Source organism: Pagrus pagrus, assembly GCF_965226575.1.
Source record: "Pagrus pagrus genome assembly, chromosome: 3".
Classification (NCBI taxonomy): Eukaryota; Metazoa; Chordata; class Actinopteri; order Spariformes; family Sparidae; genus Pagrus; species Pagrus pagrus.
In genome coordinates, this window is record NC_140187.1 from 31489233 (window position 1) to 31510398 (window position 21166).

The 21166-nt window shown below is 42.1% G+C and overlaps 1 protein-coding gene across 7 annotated transcripts in view; it reads right to left on the minus strand.

The window, feature by feature from the left end:
* iqsec1b (IQ motif and Sec7 domain ArfGEF 1b) overlaps positions 1 to 21166 on the minus strand; it is a gene marked incomplete at its 5' end in the record, with an annotated part of 214786 nt that overhangs the window by 54898 nt on the left and 138722 nt on the right. The window contains one exon of one of the 7 annotated variants that reach the window (XM_084348724.1): positions 20293 to 20359. The exons of 5 other annotated variants lie outside the window; for them this stretch is intronic. In XM_084348724.1, the coding sequence (XP_084204850.1) occupies positions 20293 to 20345 (53 nt within the window). Of the gene's footprint in view, positions 1 to 11169; positions 11312 to 20292; positions 20360 to 21166 lie in introns of those variants that run through there. One more of the 7 variants, XM_084348727.1, reaches the window with a different exon arrangement.

Genomic DNA, 21166 nt, shown 5'->3' on the forward strand with positions numbered 1-21166 from the left:
TTATATTTGATAACCTATTCATAGCTTCAATTTTTAAAGCAAAATGGCCAAACATGTTTTCTTTGTTATTTTGGTCAGACAAAATATGTAACTTGAAGATGTCACCTTGGTGATTTGGCAAATTAATCTGCAAATCTGCGGGTGTTTTCCAAAGTCCTCAAATTCCTCAAAGCAAGCTGGAAAAACCCCCTAGAAAAAACAGAAAAACGGCTGTTTCGGTTGTCTGTGTCTGTGTTGTATTGTTTGGCAGCGACCTCTAGCTGCCATGGTAATTATGACGCCTGCAAAGGAGGAAGTCCTGTTAAGTATTATAAAGCTTGACAGAGTCTGCATAAAGACAACCTTATGTACTTGACTTACTTTCCGTTGTGGAAACAGTAATTTACAGTCATGATCATACGTTTTTATACACTCATAAAGAACATGTATATCATGGCAGTCTTGAGTTCCAGTGATTTCTATAACACTGATTGTTCTGTGATGGAATGAGTGGAACACAAACTACTTAATTCTTGACAGAATCAATGAGTTGTAGAAATAATTGGAACTTAAGACTGTCACGATACACTTGTTCTTTACGACAGTATGTAAACTCTTGACCATGACTGAATGCCATGTTATAAATAACACTTATTAAAACCCCAACCATAAGCTTTCCCAAGTATTTTGGTGCCTAAACCTAACCAAACTGCATGATGATGAAGGTCTGGTAGATCTGTTGCTGGTACACTCGGAGTCATTGGCAACCGACCTATTCAGTCTTTTAATCGTGTACAACAGAAAAGTAAAAGATTAACAGGTTATGTTGTGTGAAAATATATATAAAAATAAGTAAAACCAAGTTACACCCGATGATTGACCATTTTCATTTTGGTTCATGTCAAAACAAATTGAGGAAGGAGTGTGTCACTTTCAGCTACCATCTTTGTTTGAATTACAAAATAGATGTTTCACTTAGAAATTTGGTTTTATCTTTTTCTAATCATGTACAGTAGTAGAGTAACTCAAGTCCATAATTTTAACCAAACTACAAAAATAAAACCCAAATTGAATTTCCCTTTTAGCTTTGGCACTCACCTGCCAGATCTCTGTTCAGCCTATCTGCCCTCTCTGAAGATACTGCCACTGCAGCTCCTCAAACATACAGAACCATAAAAGCACGTTTCACATAGCACATGTCAGAAAGTACTGATCAAGCTGAGCATCACTAAACAGACTAACAGATACTCAAAAATGGCTAGCCACATCTCAAAAATTCAACATGGCTTCTTATAGGTCTTGACAAAATGACAAGCCTGTCCAGTCAGATATTAGACAATCTTATCGCATACCAAGCCACACAAAAACACAATAAGAGATCTTTTGACCACTTCACAAAGAATACTTCAAAACATTAGTTGTTGTGAAACATCTTTCATATGTGTTGTCTGGGGTGAAAACTCCCCTGAAAGGCTCGCTGACATTTACAATAGCTTTCTTGTCAAACTGTGTAAAACTGTGAGAAACTGCAAAGAAATCACTGAAGAATTGTGTTGATGGAGAAAGTCTTTCTTAAAAGGGAACTCATATTGATACAGTATGAGAGCTCATTTCTACCAAGCAACCCTTATCGCTGTGACTTGATAGAGGGGAACAGATGAAAGCTGCTGTTCTAAAGGAGAAACACAGCAATATGATTGTTAGCAGCTCTTTGAGGAATTTTGTTTTCAAGACTGAAGAGATAGGGAGAACGAGCAGGGTACAGTCGTGTTAAAATAAAGCAAAAGATATCACAGTAACCGGTGGAGGATGCCAGTGACAGGCATTATGTCCCTGATGTCCATTATCATTTCTGTTGTGTGGATAATCTGCTATGAATTTCTAATAGGCTTTGCCTTTCCTGTGTCATCAAATACTTTATCTGCACAATCCATCAAACAGACACGTCTGGGGGGTGAAATGGAGAGCGAAACGCACCCATAAAATGGCCCATATTAACATGCAAACACACACTTATGAAAACATTACAGACCTCAAGCGCAATTATCTACACCTAGATCACATGGCTCTTCAATCAAAAAGAAATATATATGTGCATACAGGCCTGCCTCTTATATCCAAACCACACCCATGCCAACAGAGCGACATTAAAAGCTAATCAGAAGTTAAAAGGCTTTTCATTAGGGCCAGAAGAAGACAGATTGGTGTGTGGGGACCACTAACTGTGCAGCGGCACTGTCCAGTAATTACCAGAGGCCTACCATCTGCCCCCCAATCACACTGCCATCTCATCCTACTGCTCATAAAACATGCTTCCACACAGCTGTGTACTCACATCTACTGTGTCAATTCACTGTTATTTGGTCTGGGGCAATCATTAGTAACCTCTTTTTTACATAGACTGTGGCTGCTACCTGTGTTTTAAAATAGGGATACAAAGTAACAGTTGGCGTACTCAGTGAAAGGAGTTACTCGTTTCCACAAGTCAAATGAACAATACGCTGAACCAGTCGCTCTAAGAAAGAGGATTACCACCCTACCATGGAAAATGCCAGTTCCAGATAAGTGACAGGACACGCCGGAAGTCGTGCCCATAATTTGCGCAAGGTATCATGGATAAGGTGGATAGAGTGCATGCAAAGCATTAGTGGTTCATACTGTATGTATCTTAACAAAATATTTCACAAAACTGGCTAAACACCTGGCACGCCAACTTATTTATTTGTCACCATGCATTATTAGGCCAGTTTTCATCTTGATTATGCTCCATTCACATTTAAAAACAGAGAAAATTAGCTCCTGTCGCGCCACACCATTAGCGGTGGTGTTTCTATCCATCTGTAGAGAAATGCAATTCCTTGTGGTAACACTTGGGGCGTATGTCCGTGGCCTAAACAAGGTGTTATCTGACTCTGGAGCTCTGCTCAGCTCTAATAGCATCTTTTAGTTCATTCTTCTGGTTTCACTGCCAGCAGCTTTACTTTTCTGGTTCACACTCACAACACAGCGAGTGCCATATCTGACATAGCTGACTCTATGACTGCACTGTAGAGGTTAATGTACTATGTATGTAAGTGTCGCTCACTGAATATGTGATTAGTGGTGATGTTGTTGAGCTACTGGTTGAGCAAAAGACAATACAGGCAGGGAGCAAATACTTGATTGACACAAAGGCCTACATCTACACACACACAGAAACACACACACACACACAGAAACACACACACACAGAAACACACACAGAAACACACACACACACACACACACACACACACACACACACACACACACACACACACACACACACACACACACACAGAAATGCCTCCCCTGCCATCTCCAGCCTCCCTCTTCTGATTCCTCCTCCTCCCTCCTCCCGTGTTCTCAATCTCCTCTGCATTAATTATGACATTGGTAATAAAGGAAAGTGTTTAACGGGGAGGAATTGCAAATGAGTGGGAATTGATTGGGCCTTCTCTCGTACTAATTGATTGCAGACTTCAGCTGCGAATAATGAAAGAGGAAGAAGAGGAGGAGGCGAGGGAGAGAGAAAGAGAATTGAAGCTGGGTAGAGGGGTGAAAGGCTGCTCCACCTGAGGAAGGTGGGACTGTAGGACGAGGAGAGGACAATAAGAGGTCAAAGATGTAATAACTTGTTGGCACATAAAGAACTATAATGACTGTGCTGATAACTTACTGAAGTGCTTTTTCACAAACCTACACAATGTTTAACATACACCAGCAACCTTGTCGCTACAGTATGTTTGAAAGTCTACAATCACCACCAACAACATGGCTTTCATCCAGCGGCAACACCATTAATGTTTATGTATGTACTGAGGCTCCAGGCTGCTACAATTAAACAGTGAAAACACAAACCCAGAGTAAATTCTGCCAATAATGGATATTTTCCCAGAATGCTTGGCCAAAGGGCGTAAGCGAGTAGCAGGAGGCGTTCCAGAAACCATTACCCCCCATTGATAAGCTATGGGGCTGCACATTCTGAACAACACTGCTGTGATATTAACTGAGCTGGTCTCTAAATAAGTGGCAAACCTTCCTCATGTTACTCATTCTTAAGTGTTTTCAGTTTATTTCCGTTATATAAACAAAACTACGGTAATGAAAAACAATATTTACCAGCAATTAATTTAATTTGGTTGTGTTTAGTAAACTTGTAATGACCTTTATGTGTTTACTTTGGAAGAAATTACTGAAAGCTGTTGAAAACAGAATAAATATCATTATAAAAAAGTAACATACACGGTTTGGATTAAAGACCGAGCCCTTCTACATGTAAATCATTTTGGAAAAGACCATTTTGTGATTCCTTCACCAAACCCCCCCACTTGACTTGCTTATGGTTCGGAGCAATGATTAGTGTCAAACAGTGATGTTTTAAGGAAATGACGAGCCAGATGTCTGCAGTGGTGCCTCCTCTGTTCTGTGCTGACATAATGATGAAACCTTCATTCACGCTGCATTTCAGTGGAAATCCACACATGTTGTGTTTTGGGGTAGTTATGCATGCGAGCCACAATCTGGTGAGTGCTACTTCCAGCTGTGGAATTTAGCAATCCTTTCTGAATTTACAAAGGTGGAGGCGAACACTTCCTGAGGAGAAAATAATGGACTTTCTGATGTCATACTGGGAATAGGCACTTTGGAAGACAAAGGTCGTAGTGAATATGGCCGATAGCTTAAGTGGCAGCAGGATCCTGTGAGAGCACTGCTGTGTCTCTAATCTGTCAGAGCGCCATAAGCAGGTGGCATATTGCTGTTATCAGACTCAGGGTGAAGTCAGGGTGAAGTCAGGCTTCAGTGCGGCTCAGAAGGCAGCCAGGGCCGGGCTGGAGGTACCCCCTGGACCACTGACAGCCTGGGGTCAGAGCCTAGCCAGATGAGATAGAGTGATCAGCAGCTCAAGGCTGCTGCGGCCATTAATGTTTGATGAGCATGGCCTCATTGAAATGCATAAAAGATGGCGGAGGACCCCAGGTGGCAGCTGTGTCCCTGACTAGCCCATCTACTGTTTAGTCATTATTGACCAGCCACGGGTCACCACTGATGCTCGGACTGGGCCGATTATAGAACCTGACGGTGATTATAAAGGACTGAGAGTGAAGGAGTCGCCTGAGCTACAGTGTCATGTAAGTTATTACGGTGACATTTATTCATCGTTATGGCCATTCAAATCCATTTCAATTCCATCCAAGCATGTACTGAGAGCAATAAATAGAGACGATATTACTGTCTAACTGAAACATTATTGCCAAGGCTTCTCATACTGCTGGAATAAAAGCTGACTCCAGATTCCATATTGGTGATAAGTGTTGTACATGTGTACAAAAAAGGGAAATTACAGCATGTGAGACTGAGATCCGTATTTATTCCAATTTACTGTAAACTAAACACAAATAAACACACTACAAAGCTACTGGGAGCCCGGGAACAAGAAAACAAATCAAATTACAGGTGGAAATAAGACACTGCAGCGCTGAAATATTTATAACAGCTAATTACAATCCTGGCAGACATTCAAACAAGTAACATGAAAGCACTAGCTTCTGCAGAGCCTACGCTATCCCTCTTGGTGCTCAAATTCTCCAAAAGTACGAGAAATTCCTACAAGCAAGAAGAGATAGTGACGGATAGAAGAACTAGTTTGTATTGTCGTATTGACAGACCTGCTGTGTCTGTCACTGCAGAGAGACAAAGTCATGTGAAATTACTTTTACATAGCAAGAGCAGATCTGACAAGTCTGATCAGGATGAAAAGAATTTCTCACATACTTAAGACCACAAGTGTGAAATTGCTGAGGAATGGCAGCTGAAATAAAGTGACCTTGTAATCGATTGAACACAGATGCCAGGCTCCCTGATAGATGTCCCAATATAAAGCATGAGAGAACACAGCATGCAGTTTTCTCAGCCAGTATAAAAAGTCAGTCACGTAATGTCAGAGCATGAGCCAGTTAATGTCTAATACCCATCTTTCCTTGCCTGTCAAGCTGACCGCCAGTGAATCAGACTCACCACACGTCTTCGACTCGCTTCTGTTTGCCTCCATGTTAAAAAAACCCTCCCCGCCTCCTGTCTGTGTGCCTCAGTTGTGCAACAGCAGAGCAGGAGAGCTCCTAAGATACTGCTTGGCTCTTTACCAGCTACAGTACAGAAGGAGGTGGTGTCACAGAGCGGCTGGCCAACAGCTGACTGACCACTCTATTCTGTTGCACAAGGCACGCAGGCCCTCTTATTCCACTCCCTGATGGAGCGTTGAGCAGAAATGACTTTACCTTTCTAGTGTAGTCCTGTTGGAAGGCCAGGTCTGCCCTACTTCATCTGCTCGTAGACAAACCACCAGCTCTGATCTGCTGCGTTCGCTCACTTGCCAAGAACCTGAAACAGTCGTCCGGACACCAGCCGATTTGTTGTCGAGTTCAGCAGAGATACTGTACTTCCTCTCCTCGGGGAGGCCGGGAGCACAGGATGTAGGCAAACAGTCACTTAGGTCACCTCGAAACTGGCAGCTCCCACTCCAGTCTGAGTCCTCGAGTTAAATAAATAATACCTTGTGCTCCTTTGGCTTGCAGCAGAAATAGCCAGATCAGGTTTCCTGGCCTCTACTCTTTCACTGGAAAACCTTTTTAAAGGGCCTGCATGCACAGAGCCTTTGAAAAAGTACAGTTTACGAACAGTTCAAACAGAGAAAGCTCTGCTGTAAAGCCAGGCTCTTAAAAGAGAATTTATATGAGGTTAAAAATTCCCTACAGATAGTGAATAGTAGGGGGGAACTGCTTGCACACACACACACACACACACACACACACACACACACACACACACACACACACTATGAAGGTATATCAATGTCAAAACAACCAGAGAGATGCGCAGCAACGGGTGTGTGCACGCATGAGAATTTTGTTATGCGTGCGTGCGTGCGTGCGTTGTTACGTGCAGACTGTATTTCACGCGTAACAAGAAGCTGCGTGCGTACGAAGCAGCGTGCGCACGTCTGTCTGTCACTGTTTGACAAATGTTGTCACGCGTTCACACACGCGTGCGGTCGCAGTTTCTGATGTGCGACCGGAAGTTGATCTGCACCGTGCGCAACACACCGCGTACTTGGACGCCTCGCGTAGTTGTTCTGTGTTCCATGTTCATCCAGTAGATGGAGCCATCGATCCAATACGAGATACAGACATACAGACTTTTACATGACATGATTCATTTGTTCAGTGAAGACAGAGAAAGAGTTCTGTTGCTGTTTCTTTTACTTTGTTTCTCACATAAGACACAAAATCAATGACAAACATTTGTAAGTTAACCACGCCCCCCGCAGGTAATCACTTCATTGAGAACTGCTGGGACCGCTGGAGAGGTGCGTTAGGTTTGTGCACCTGAACAGCTGCAACACACTCCCAGGACTTTTGTTGGGAGGGGCGGGGGAAGCACGCACTTTTATCAATGATCCACCGTCCTGGTCCCACTGAGGACTCGAGCAGCAGCGTTTTTTATACATACATATATATATATATATATATATATATATATATATATATATATATATATATGACAAAAAAAACACTTCTCCTCCTTCTCATTCTTCTTTTATAATTCTGGCAGCAGTGTCTGGCTCACTGCTGCCTCCCCTGGTTGACGACACTTCAATAAAATGAAAAGGCCAACTACGCGAGGCGTTCACGTACGCGGTGTGTTGCGCACGGTGCAGATCAACTTCCGGTCGCACATCAGAAACTGCGACCGCACGCGTGTGTGAACGCGTGACAACATTTGTCAAACAGTGACAGACAGACGTGCGCACGCTGCTTCATACGCACGCAGCATCTTGTTACGCGTGACATAGTTTGCGCACGTCATTTCCGCCTACATGTGAGCGTGTGACAAAAATGTTCAATTATCTTCATGCGTGCGTGCGTGCGTGCGTTCGCATAAAAACGCATGAATGTTACGCGTAGTCACTACGCGTAGTGTGATTACCGGCGTGCAGCAGTCATACGCGTGAACGTGCGTGTGAACGGGGGACCATTATAAGTCAATGAGGAAACTACATTACACGTCAGGCGCTGCTTGCTGCGCAGGCGTCAAAGCACGCGCGTGTGACACGTTCAGTTGATAGGTGCGCACGCATTATGACACGATTCTACCGCCATACACACACACACACACACACACACACACACACACACACACACACACACACACACACGCATATGGGGTTGGTATGTTGTCAGGCATTAGCTGGGAGAAAAAATAGAGTAGCAGGGTCAGAGGAGAGCCTGCATGTGAGAAGTGTAGAGTTATTGAGGTATGACTCCTGTCTTCAGGAATGTGCTGGCAGACGACACTGCCGTCTCCTCTCAGTGGAACTCTATCAAAGGGTCAATCTATCCGTCTCAACAATAACAGTGTGAAGGGCCTTAGGTGTGTAAATCAGACAGAGAACAGTAGCCCTGCTTCCCGGAGCTGCCTATGTGTGATGGAGTTCAGCAAGAGCAAGGCATTTTCAACCAAAGTTAAAAAATGTTTTTATCAATACAAAAGATTTTTTTTGGGGGGGGGGTTTTGTCCGTGCTTATCTCCCTGGTTTGAAGAATCAGAACCTAGTAGCAGTTGTGGGGTTGTTGCCAAAAAGTTGTCACTATTAGTCACATCTGATGAAACCACACCAACACAACCCTCTGAATCACTGCCCTCATCTCCAATTAGTTCAGCTTTTCACATAAATCTGGAATTATGCCCATTGTTGGAGAAAGTTTACCAATCAGAGCTTTGTACGTGGGACAAAGGATGGGTATGTCATCTTCCTACATGGCTAGCAAGCTGTTTAGCTTGATTCATGAAAAACAGTCACTTCCTTTTTTCTTCATTTTTCGTCAATTGCAGAGAAAAGCATTAATCCCTACATGAGTCCCTACAGTTACCGGCTATAGCCACCTCAGTGTTGACTAAACATTTCACTGGTGGGACTCATACATCCATCACTATTGTTTGGTTGGGACAATATAAATACATGGATGAATTCTAAAAATAATTCCTGCTACCAAACAGAAATCAGCTCACATAAACATAATGTCAGGCAAAATCAAAGCAAAATACTGTGTGATTGAAGCCATTTTTAGGGGGTTTAAATGAGAAAGTACACTTTACAGCTGCAATAATCAATGGCTTGAAAGACTGTGAAATATGAAAGCTGTTGCTTGCAGTGACACACATACGGAATTATCTGACTCTGCAGTTCCCCCAAGCATGTTTTAGCCTCTTTGAGCACACTGTTTTGGTTTTTCAGCTAGTGAACACAGTGGAGAATTTAACATCTATATAGTCAGATTTTTTTCTTTTTTAGGATTTGGTGTCGCCCAAAACAGAACTGAAAGAAGAGTAAATACTGACATCTGTCAGGAGGATAAAAATGTGTTGCTAACTGCTTGCTAACACGTAAGCCAAAGAAACTCTATGAGGTGCTAATATCTCGCTGTTGTTTTTACAGCTAGTTTGGCAATCAATGAAAATCAGTTAAGGCAGCTTTAGCTACTTCTGTTGCCATCGTTGCTGCTATACTGTGGCAAAAAGTGTGGATAGTGACATTAACATGACACTAATATCAGGATAATTTCAGCTCTCTATTTAAAAATACTACACATTTGACTCCAGCCTCCAGGTCCTGAGCACATGTGTGAGTGACTGTGTGGTAATTTTTAGCAGAGCAGACAGAAGGGACTCCAAGCCAAGAGGAAAAACCATGTAACTGTGGCATTCATGAGAAATCAGCAGAGACGGAAAATGTCTGATGGCCAAGTTACACAAGTGGGTGTGCGTGCGCTTAACCAGACAGGGATCAGTAACTCAGTAAAATGACTGAACTCACTGAGAGGAGGGAACATTTCTGTATTAAAGCATGAACTCCAAGCTGTGGCTGGCCGTCCCACGGAGACTGGAATTAGAGACCATAGGAGTTTATGAATGGTGATTGGCTACTGCTGACTCAGGATGCTCTCGCCACAATGGCCACTAATTTTAGCCTTACTTTTGTGAAATCACTGTGTGGAACCATTAATGCTTTAACCGTCCCAACAGCATCTCTCATGGCCCGTTTCAAATGGTACTGTATACTGTTCTCAATAACACAAAACAGTTTGACACTGAACACCACATGGAAACAAGAAGAGCACAAGTACGAGAAATCTTCCTGTCATCTACTGCAGCATGGATTTATTACATGGACAAGAATTCACATTTACATCTAAACTAGTTCTTTAAAGGTTAGTCCAATAATCAAATAGGTGATCGACAGCAAATTAACTGGAACGAAAAACTGCTCTAATGAACTTAATCGTTTAAGTCATAAAAAGTTATGTTATTTTAGATTTTAAGACTTTTCTTGCAAATTAATGAATAACTTCTTCTTCTGGAGACTAAAATGTACTCAACTGTACCAAGGAAAAAAATAGGTATTTGGTTGAATCAGTCACAGACCAACACCAACTTAAATACGAGTTGGGAGTGGTCTTAAGTTTCAAACTATGGTGCCCTACCTACCCCTATAACATGAGTTTTGGACGTGAATGGCTCCACGGTCATGTCAGCAGTAATATACAACATGCAACATCCAGACTTTCAAAATAAAGTTTGGATAGGTTTAGGCACCAAGGTTTAGATATGGTTTAGGAAAGGATAATGCTTGGGTTAAAAAAATACAGTCTCGTAACTCACGTATTACAAGTGCAAAACTGACGTCACAAGCCAAAATGATTGAGAACTGGTTGGTTATCAAGCAATGATGCCAAACATTTGCTGGATCCTCCTAAATGTGATTATATGAAAACTAATTTTCAGTTTTGATCTCGACCCCATAAAATGATATATCACAGCTATCAATATCTATCTCATAGCTATCTATATCACAGCTGTCAAACAAATTAGTAAAAACTCTTCAAAACTTTCATGAAGTCAAAGCTGAACAGTTTTTAACATTTTAAAATAAACCCCTAAGAGTGAACCATAAAGCCTAATGTCTTTGCAAGTATTTCATGTTCCAGCTCCAGATCTAGTCCAAGTGTCCAAAACTATAAAAAAAAATAGAGTGAGTATCCCCCCAGCGTAAGCCTGATGGCTTCCCCAGCAGTGCTCCATCATGCTTTGGAGCTCTGTAACAGGATCCCCTACCTTATCGTCCGCACTGAAATGCAGTACTTCCACATTAGACTCCACATGCCCCTGACATTGTCAGGCTGGGAACTTGAGATATGGATTGGTTACGTTCTCTGATGAAATGCTGAGAGGTGAAAAAAAGTTTTGAGGCAAGTCAGGGCTGAAAACTGTCTGCATGAGAAGAGAGCAGCAGTCCTCCTACCAGCATCCACTCATGCCACTCCTTCCCTCTCTCTTTACCCAACCACAACACATGGAGCCCACTCGTCCTTCCGTACTCCTCAGGAAAAATGACTAATTCTCCCTTCTGGAGTTTTGGTTACTTCTGTCACTGCTCCTTTCCACTTCCCCTTTTGCTTTCTTTTACTCAGCCCTTGTAAGAGTAGACACACCAATCTGTTCTTGTCTGAGGAGAGCAACGCAGAGACTTATCCAGCATTACCAAGTAAGGCCGGCTGCTAAGTGGACCAGACAGAGAGTAAAATCCCTCCTTGCTTCAGTGTGTAACACTAGCGCATGTTCACATTCCACCAGTCGGTTGCTGCCCCTTCCTCAGCAGCCTATCACTTACTGCTGCCATGCAATCCACCGTAAATCATCTCTGTAGCTCTGCATTGGAGGCAGACTATTGTTTGGTTTCATTGTACCACAGCTGTAGTGTCAGGTCTCACCCTTTTTTCATGAACTCTCAATAGATGAGATTCTGACCTAAGGGGGGTGAAACACACTGCTGCTGAATACTGTCTTTGATGTGTCACCTATCAACCATTTCAAAACAGACTGGAGGAGAATAAAACATCATGGGCAGGGGATTAAAGTCATTTCGGCCAGTCAGCAGGGTGGAATGTAAAACAAAAGTACAGTTAACTGGGGGAACATGAAATATGTGATGTGTGTGGAAAAGAAAAGCAAGTGAAGCCGGCTGTGCTGAGTGTTGGATATGAGCAGCTGTGCAGCCTGAAGATCCTCTGCTGTAAGCTGAGTGAGAGGAGCTGAGGAGATCTGTGATGAAGCAAAAGAGCTTTGATGGTGCAGACAGTCAATGCAAGACTGTGAAGAGTAGTCTTCTCCGTTCTCTGTGTGATGGCTGCAGATCATGAGTGGTAACCACAGATGACGTCTTAGTCAACATTCCTGTCATGGTTCACCATCACTGCACACACCACATAACCACCCTCAACATTGAGCTCATTAGGCATCACGCTACATGTATGCAGAGTAATCGAGGAACAGGTACTTCAACCCAGTCAGCAGGATATAATGTTAGCAAGTTAACGCTGCAAACCACAGATACATCCAAGTTTGTAGGTGGCATAGGCTATCATATTGATGTTTGTACCACAGTTCTGAGTCTGTGTTGTGGCATTTTGAAGCGTGACACCACTGGATATTTTTAAGGAGACCAGGGGACCTTTTCCATCCATGTTAAAGGCAACCAAAACCGGATATATTTAAAGGGAAGTCGTGCTATCTCCGGACGCATTTGTGGCTAAAGAACTGGGTGATTTGAAGCAGCCATGTTTGTGGCAACCAAAACGGGTATCTAAGCCATACCATGATGTTTTCCTCACAATAACCAAGTGTTTTTTGTGCCTAATCCTAACCAGAGCATAAGCAGAGTTCTGACAAGAGAGAAATGGAAAATTTTACCAAAACAAACAACGTTGCAACAAAGAAATGTACAGCTTGAACTTATCTTTGGTTTAGCAAAAACTTACTTAGCTAACATTTATTCTGTTGATTGTGTTGCAAAACTTGGATTTCCATTATTTCTTTTATCTATTTACAAGGGTACTTTTAGGGGTACTGGCTGAATTACGTTGGTACAACCAAGTACCAATTTGCAGTTACTCTATCAATGCCAAATGGCACCTTTGGTACCTGAGAGCACATCTTTACATTAATGTTATAGAGAGACAGCAAGAGACATAACCACAAACCGTAGCCCCTGGCTGCCCAGAATTCCTTACTAACATGTTGTTTAGTTTACTAAAATAGTATGTTTTTTAGTAAGTGTGAAACCTTGATGTGAAACCAATAGTATGTGAACTGCATACTGTGTACGAGGAAATATTACAGTATGCATTCTTTGATTCCTGAACCAATATATATCAAGATGAAAGTATTTACAAATAATCCGTTTTAATTCACATACTTTACATAAGACGACATGTGTGCTCATATTTGCAGGCATATACAGTATTTAATGTGCTCTGAAAAAACATAAAACCGCTGACTGACAGCTTCAACACTGAACAGCTACAGCAAGCTAAAGGGTCACAAGTCAAACTCTAAATTCCCAGTCGGCTTAAAAATACAGGTGGCACTAGTGGAGATGTTGCGAGCCAGGAGAGGGCAGCACACATATATATCCTGATGTTTTCTATTATATTTATTCTTATAGAACTGGCTGGATAAGCAGGAACGTTTGTCTCAAAAAGTATACATTTCATTCATTCTACTGTACATTTTATTTACACTTTTATGAAGTCAGGTCAAGGGGTTCAGTTTTCAAGTTCAATTGTATACTTAAAAGATAAAGACTCACATTTGCTGTGTGCAGTTTTCAGGGGCTCTATTTATTAAGGGCCTAACATCTTATTTTCCTTATTTTTATATTTCTTATGCTCCAACAGTGGGACTTTTCGTGTATGTGTCTGATCAGAACTCATGTGCATACAGACTCGGACTCTCAGAAACACACTCCAAACAGTCCAAAAAACTTTTTTTTCCCCTCCAAAACCATCTTGCGACCCCTGAAAATGAACTCACACCTCCACCTTGAGGTTCCCGATGCCCAGGTTGAGAAACAACACCCTAAAGTTATGGAGGAAATACTCTGATCCATCACATGAAAAGGATAATTACCATACTATAATGTTGTTTGTTACTTTATATACTCCTTATGTAAAAGTATTAGAATAATCTATATTGGTCACATACAATCATACTGAGTAGTTCAACTCTGCATTTAATCCATCCCTGATGTGTAGTGGGCAGCCACTGTATGGCGCCAGGGACCAACTACAGCTCCATGACAAGGCCTTGGTCAGGGGCACTGACAGGAGAATTGTCCTAATGTACATTTTTGATGGTGGTGGAAACTGGAGCACCCAGAGGAAACCGACGCAAGCATGAGCAGAACATGCAAACTCCACACAGAAAAACCCTCTGGCCAGGAGGGGTACAGAAGTGTCAGCAGCAAATTACAGTTCTTTACTAAAATGAGGAAAAGTAAAAGTCATTTTATAGAAGGAACCCTTTCACACCAATTTTAAATATGTATCATAGTGTTGAAATATTACCATAGGTGCATTAATATAAGGTTTTAACATTTTAGTTTGTCAAAGTGAGGCTACTTTTCACTACTTTTTACATCATTGCTTTGAATTTAAAGTCTGAATCTCCATAATTACCAATAAATTAAGCTGTCAAATAACTACAGTGCAGGGAAAGTATGATGTTTTTATTAAATGTGAGTAGAAGCAGAATTACAAAGGAGCATAAATGGAAATTTTCAAGTAAAGTACGCAATTAAACAATGACTGCATAGTGAGTAAACCTTTAACCACTGGCCTAACTAAGGTAACAAATTATTGTTAGTTAGTTGCAGAGATTTAGTTTTCAACTGGTTCTCATTGGTCAATTGGTGAATGAGTTTAGTGTACTGCATAACATTCCTAGTATATCTGTGTTCTTTTGTGGCTTTGTGGTATGTTGTTTCCTCCTGTCATATCAACTGTGCTTCCTCAGTTGAGTCATTGGTAATAGTTGGTCATAGCGAATGCTCCAAACAAACCTTAGCTGCATGTAAAGGATATGCTGACATGCAGTAATTCGAATCCCTACAGTGACCATGTGAGAAGCCTGCCTTTGTTATTTTAGTCTTTTAAGAATAGTCAAGTATTTTCACTCCCTGTTGGCCTCCGTGGCCTTTCTCTGAGCAGCTGCTAAACATTTCTCTCTCCGTCAGTCTCTCTGTTCGTCTGCCTGTCTGTCTCTCTTTGACCCCCACTCTCATGGCAGCCTCCGCTACTAGCAATTAGGATGAAGACAGTAATGTGGTGAAATATCAGAGAACTGAATTCTCTGCTGCCTAAAGTTAGCCCCTTCTCTGAATATACCACATACAGTAAGGAAACAAGATCAAAAGCAGATGAAACAGGGCAGATATAATTAATGCTAAATACAAACTAATCAACAAAGGGAGCATCAGTATCGCCCTGCGCCGACACATGCTCTGATTTACAGTGACTGCAGCTTGCACCGTGGCAGTGTACACATTCACACAGCAGATTGATTTGACAGGGGTTTTAGACTTTGATGTTTCCATTTCACGGCATGAAGAAAATCACGTAGAGAGTGGCTGATACTAAACTGACCGCTACAAGGCATATCTGCTGCTGGGTAGTGGAGAATGAGCTGACAGACCGAGCACCCCGAAGCATTCGGTGTGAACAAGCTGCTGGCAAAATGTGACAGCGCTCAGTGTCAGTGCATGCTCTGAGGACCAACACTTTTACTGGCTCGTGCTTGGTTTGGCCCGTAAATGAATGCAATTAGCACTCCATTAAAGGCGCCAGAGTCTCTTTAACACAACATTTCACATGAACCAATTCATTACAGCAAGCTCAGCCCAGTCCTCAGGATAAAATGCTAGCAGTTCTTTTTTTTCCAAACCACAGATATGTTCAAATGTGTATGTCTCACAGGCTATGAATCACATTAACATGTCTACAAAATGTCTCATATCATGGTCACATTACATGTTTATTAACTGACTTCCATGTCGGAAGGTGGAGGGGATGGTGGCAAAGTTAGAGGCGACAAGGCTGCCAAGTCAGTGAGCGCAATTCGAGTCTGCGTTTCAACATTTCTTAGTGTAAAACCCCAGGGTATATTGAAGCAGACTACGGAACATTTTCCAGCCGTGTTTGTGGCAACAGAAAATTTATGTTAAGTCATGGAATCTGCAACTGTGTTTGTGTCGACAAAAGCAAGTGTTTTTAACGAGACCATGGGACATCTCCAGCCATACTTTTTGGTGACCAAAACAGGTATTTTAAGTCATAACATAGTCTTAGTCCGAATCCTAACCAAGTGTTTTTTGTGCTTAAATCTAAAAAAAAAAAACGAGCCTAAAGAAACGTTTAGTTGCAACAGACAGAAACATGAAGTTTTTACTTTTGTGGTTTAAGGGAAATGTACTTTGCTAATATCTATTCTGGAGATTGACAAGCTATTACTGTACTTTAGCTTGTTTTACAGTGGCTGTCTCTGAGCCACAAAAAACAAAGTAAGGTGGTTCTCATTATTTGGCTGAGCTGGTGTGAATCCTGAAAGCCTCTGGAGATGTATCAGTGATTCATCTCCATTTGTAAAGACCACTGGGATCAGTCTAAGAAAGACCAGGGACCTGCTTCCTGCCTTAAGAGAGCCTTTTGATGTCCTGAATTTGGTTCTCTGCGGAGTGTGCTCCCTTCAGTCCACAATGAGTGTGGAATATTAAAGGCCATGGCTCTGTCTGTTAACTTCAGATAAAAACACTGCAATCAGATGAATCCTTGAGGAAAAAGGGCAAAGCCCTGATATCTGTGCGGGGAATTGAAATGCATAAAAGAGCCACTTTTATGTGCAATTATTCTGTCAAGTGTTAGTGGTGGTACATGGAGGGGCTCAGGTCACGTCTGCCTGGGGAAAACAGGATGAGAAGGAAATGTGAGGTAGAAAGGAGTCAGTGGGTGTGAATGATGAAGGGGTGGGGAGATGGCGGTGGTGGGGAATGTCTTCAGCACTGATGAAGTACCGTGTTTGGACAGTTTGATGTGGGCCATTGACCCACAACAGCAGAGAGGGTAGAGCTCTATCGAAGAGTTGTTAACTTGCTGCCTTAACTCCAGCTCGATGTACGGCAATCTCACAGGTTCTTCTCACGCCTCGTCAACACGATAGACGTTATTGCCAACCCCAGCTATTATCACACTGGTAAATCCATTAGCAGACAAACAGTGGGGGTTGACAGATTACCAATGGGGTCATTGATCTACTGGAGTCAAGACGAAAATGGAGACATGTTACTATAAAAAAAAGAATCACAAAGACTTTACTGGGTCTGTTAAACACTAAATTACAAATAGAACAAAACATTGTCTCTTAAAGGGGCACTATGCAGTTTTGGAGAGGAAAAATAGGAAATTCCCCCAAATCCGTAACCATGCATCCGTAAATGTAATATTTACAACATTAATAAGGTGATAACACAAGCACAGAAATATATGTTTTTTTCCAAAACTGAATAAACAAGCTGTTCTCAGAGGAAAATAAGGTCCCCAGAAGAATGTTTTTAGCTAGAGAGGTGGCAGGGTAAGTAAAACGGTATGAAATTGTTTTGTCCTATAAGTCCTATACTATGGGTGTTAAGCAATGCTACTATCTGCATCTGATTTCACTCAAATTTCACACAAAACTATCTGTATTCAGACTTAGAACAGATGTTGGAGGACAGGTACTGAAAATTGTCATATGATAATATGGGTGTCATCTCATGCTAACATTTGCTAAAAGGCACTAAACACAAGGCACAGTTGAGACTAAGGGGAGAAGTCTGGGGATCATCAAAGTCAGTGGGATATATCGCCTGGGCACCATCGGACGTGTACAATGTTTGGTCGCAATTCTTCCTATAGTTGTTGGAATATATCAGTTAAAGCCATAGATGTTAAACTGCTGGTGGTACAGAAAAAGTCGGAGGATCACCAAAGTAAGTAGGATTCATCTGCTGGGGAACATGAATGTACTATATTATATGCCAACCCATCAATTATTTGTTGAGATATTTCAGTATGAACTGAGTATTTCTAGACCTCTGCCAATTGCAACAAACACTATAATGAGCAGGTTTGTCCTTCAACCTAATACTGACCCAAGAACAGAACTGAAGCAGTTCACTGTCTGCCTCCCTAAACAACTCTGAGCCTTGTAGCAAATGCACACTTTCCAGTTCCACCAGTCCAAAGCAACACAAAGGTCTGGCTCATCTTCAAACTTGATGAAATAGCACTCCATCATCCATCCAATCACTGACTGCTATTTAAATGGGAAACACACAAGCATTAAGCCGTGTCATGGGGGGATATTTTTGTTTTCACCCCCTGAGAGACACGTCTGTGTGGATGAAAGGGTAGGGGGATGGGTGGACTCATGAATAAATATGGCCTGGGGGTGTGTGATAATTCACGCTCAGAGATGCTCCTCTCCACATCCACTCTTTTTGATTACCAGTCTCTGAACCAGACCAAGAGTTTGCTCACTTCAAATGACCCCACGGGGTGTCTTTCTCATTACACAGAGAAAATGAGACAGAACAGAGGCCAGGAAAACTTGCTAAAATTAGCTATCAAGCTGAGTGTGTCACTTATTTGGGCTGTATAGTCCTACACTGCAAAACTAATTTAAATGGTTTTTATGAAAGACTCTTGTGATAAATCACTTTCAGTTGATGTAATGGACCATTTCACAGATGATTGAAGGTCCACTGAGTAAACAGCCTTCAGTTGAAATAGTTAAAGTTTAAGTTGTTAAAGGACACTGCTGATATCCCAATCCACAGTTTTGTATGTCATTTGCTTAAATATAGCAGTGAAATAGCAAATCAAATTTCCATGTTGTAAAAATAACGGCATGTGTTAATTGTTAAGTTATCTTCATTTATCTCCCTTTTCATTTCCTGTTAAACATAAATGTATTGACTCAAACTCATTATTGGGTGATGAGCTAACCCCTTGACATATACTGTAGTTGACTGTTAGCATGTGGGTTGTAGAAACTTGCACAGCAATTTCATGAGCCAGAGGTGTTTCTTTGGTTGTCAGTTGGCAAAAACGTACATTTCGAAAGAATGTGCTTGTGCACTAATTTATTAATTTGCCTCTCATCCAGACAGCTGATTAACTAGCGTTAGCTACCCAGTGACATGGCAGGAACAGATAGAAAAAAGAAAAATCCACACACTGTTCAGTCTACTCCCATGGCTTCATCTGTTGTAAGCAGGGTTGAAGGAGCTCTGTGTAAAAATTCGTAGCGTCCACTAACTGAACTACCGAGCGGCTTCCAGCACAACACAGAAGTTCCACAGAGCCCCTTTGACATCTTGTCAACAAACATACCCCAAGGATACAGATTCATGCTCAAATTTATATTTGTCTGTCCTTGGACCACTAACTGCTGTTAAAACCCTTACAGTGCTACCTGTATGTCACAGTTTAAAAAGTGTTGTGAGTTGAGACAGCTCATATGGCCAGCTCATCTGTGTTACTTTGTGTAACCTTTTACTATTATACAGATATATCATACAGATTTTACACATTGTGTAAACACAAAACATTTAATAAATCATAATTAAGGATATTAAGAGATATCCTGACTCTTTGCCTGACTCTTTGCCTGCATCCTTTGCCTTGTATCCTACACTACTAATAATGCAGCTCAATTGCATCTTTTGTTTAACCAGGTCGCCTGGTAAATGCCAATATTTTTTAAAATTGATGTCCCAAACTTTGTAACCAAGACATTGGAGGTTGCAGGAAATTATTGTAATGTTATAACCAAAATGTACAGTACATACATATCACATGATCACATATGTGGACGCTTCAGTGCTGGATGGAACAACAGTGGACAGAGCACGTGTCGCCTCATGCTGCCCGAGCCAATAACTTTGAGTGGGACCACACACACAATAGACTGAATACTGCACTGGAGCTCGTCAGGGGCAAACCACAACAATAGAGCTCCCATTCAGGCCAGTTGACCTCGCTGACACGTGGGCCTCGTGCCCCATTTCAGCCTCTCTCAACACAGGAGGAAAACAAGGACGGGGGCTGGAACGTGGTGACTGTTCATTCATGACCGATTCAAACATGACACTTTACGACACAAGAGAGCTGAAGAAGCCTGTTCACATTTAGGACCGAAAGCCTGATTATATGGTTAATACAAAACACTGACTGTGACATGCTGAAATGCTAGAAATTTAACAAGGTCTTATCTATGTGTCTTTCCTCAAGGCCTGGAAAATATTACATTTTAAGCTTTAGAACCAACATACACTGAATATATAGCATGTGTACAGCATCTTACCTTTTATAGAAACCATGCAGAGGCTGGAGACAGAGGAACTGCCAGTAATCCATACAAAAAGCTTTGAACTTCAACATTTTATCAGCCAGGTACAAAGGCTCGGATCAAAAATGATATTGTGCACGGGGTCCATAGAAGAAAAGCTCGTTGTAAAAAGAATGGCTTACATTTAGAAGAACAAAGCAAATCCTGCACAGTTTAGGCTGTGCTGCAAACAACACTGATACCCCACATGGTGCTGTCCCATCTCAGCATCTGTCTGCCTGTGTGTATCTGGGCCACATGGAGGGGGCTGAACCTGCATCCCTCTGCTCCTCTTGTTTATGCTGAGCAGTCCTGTCCTGTCCTGTCCACCCTGTAGGTACAGGAATAAGCTCCTTGTGTCTCGTCTCTAGAGGTGTCAGTCACTGGACACTGCTGGGCAAAATATTTGTCCCAACATAACCCTTGTACAAAGCCTCCTCCTTGTCCTACTCCTTCTCTCCACGCTACCAGTCAGTCAATAGCAGAGGAGGTTCCTGTCTCCATCATCGCTGCTCCTCAGAGTTGAGTTACAGCTGCTCCTATTGTCTAAGCGGCCACACTGACAAGGTCTGACTCTGCTGCGCCTCGTCGGGCCAACAAAGCACACAAAGACCTCCCTCGGTGGCTGTATCAATTAGGCTTTATCAGATGCTGCACAGCCCCTGCCAGCCCGGGTTGCTCACAGACGAGCTAATCAGCAGCAGCACATGGTGCAAAGAGGGGCGAAGCCAGCACCCATGAGGGCCAGGCCGACACACACAGACACAAACATGTGCACATAAAGCTTAAGCTGGTTGCCATGACAACCTTAAACACAGCAATAAAAGACACTGATGGATCCTTGATGTGA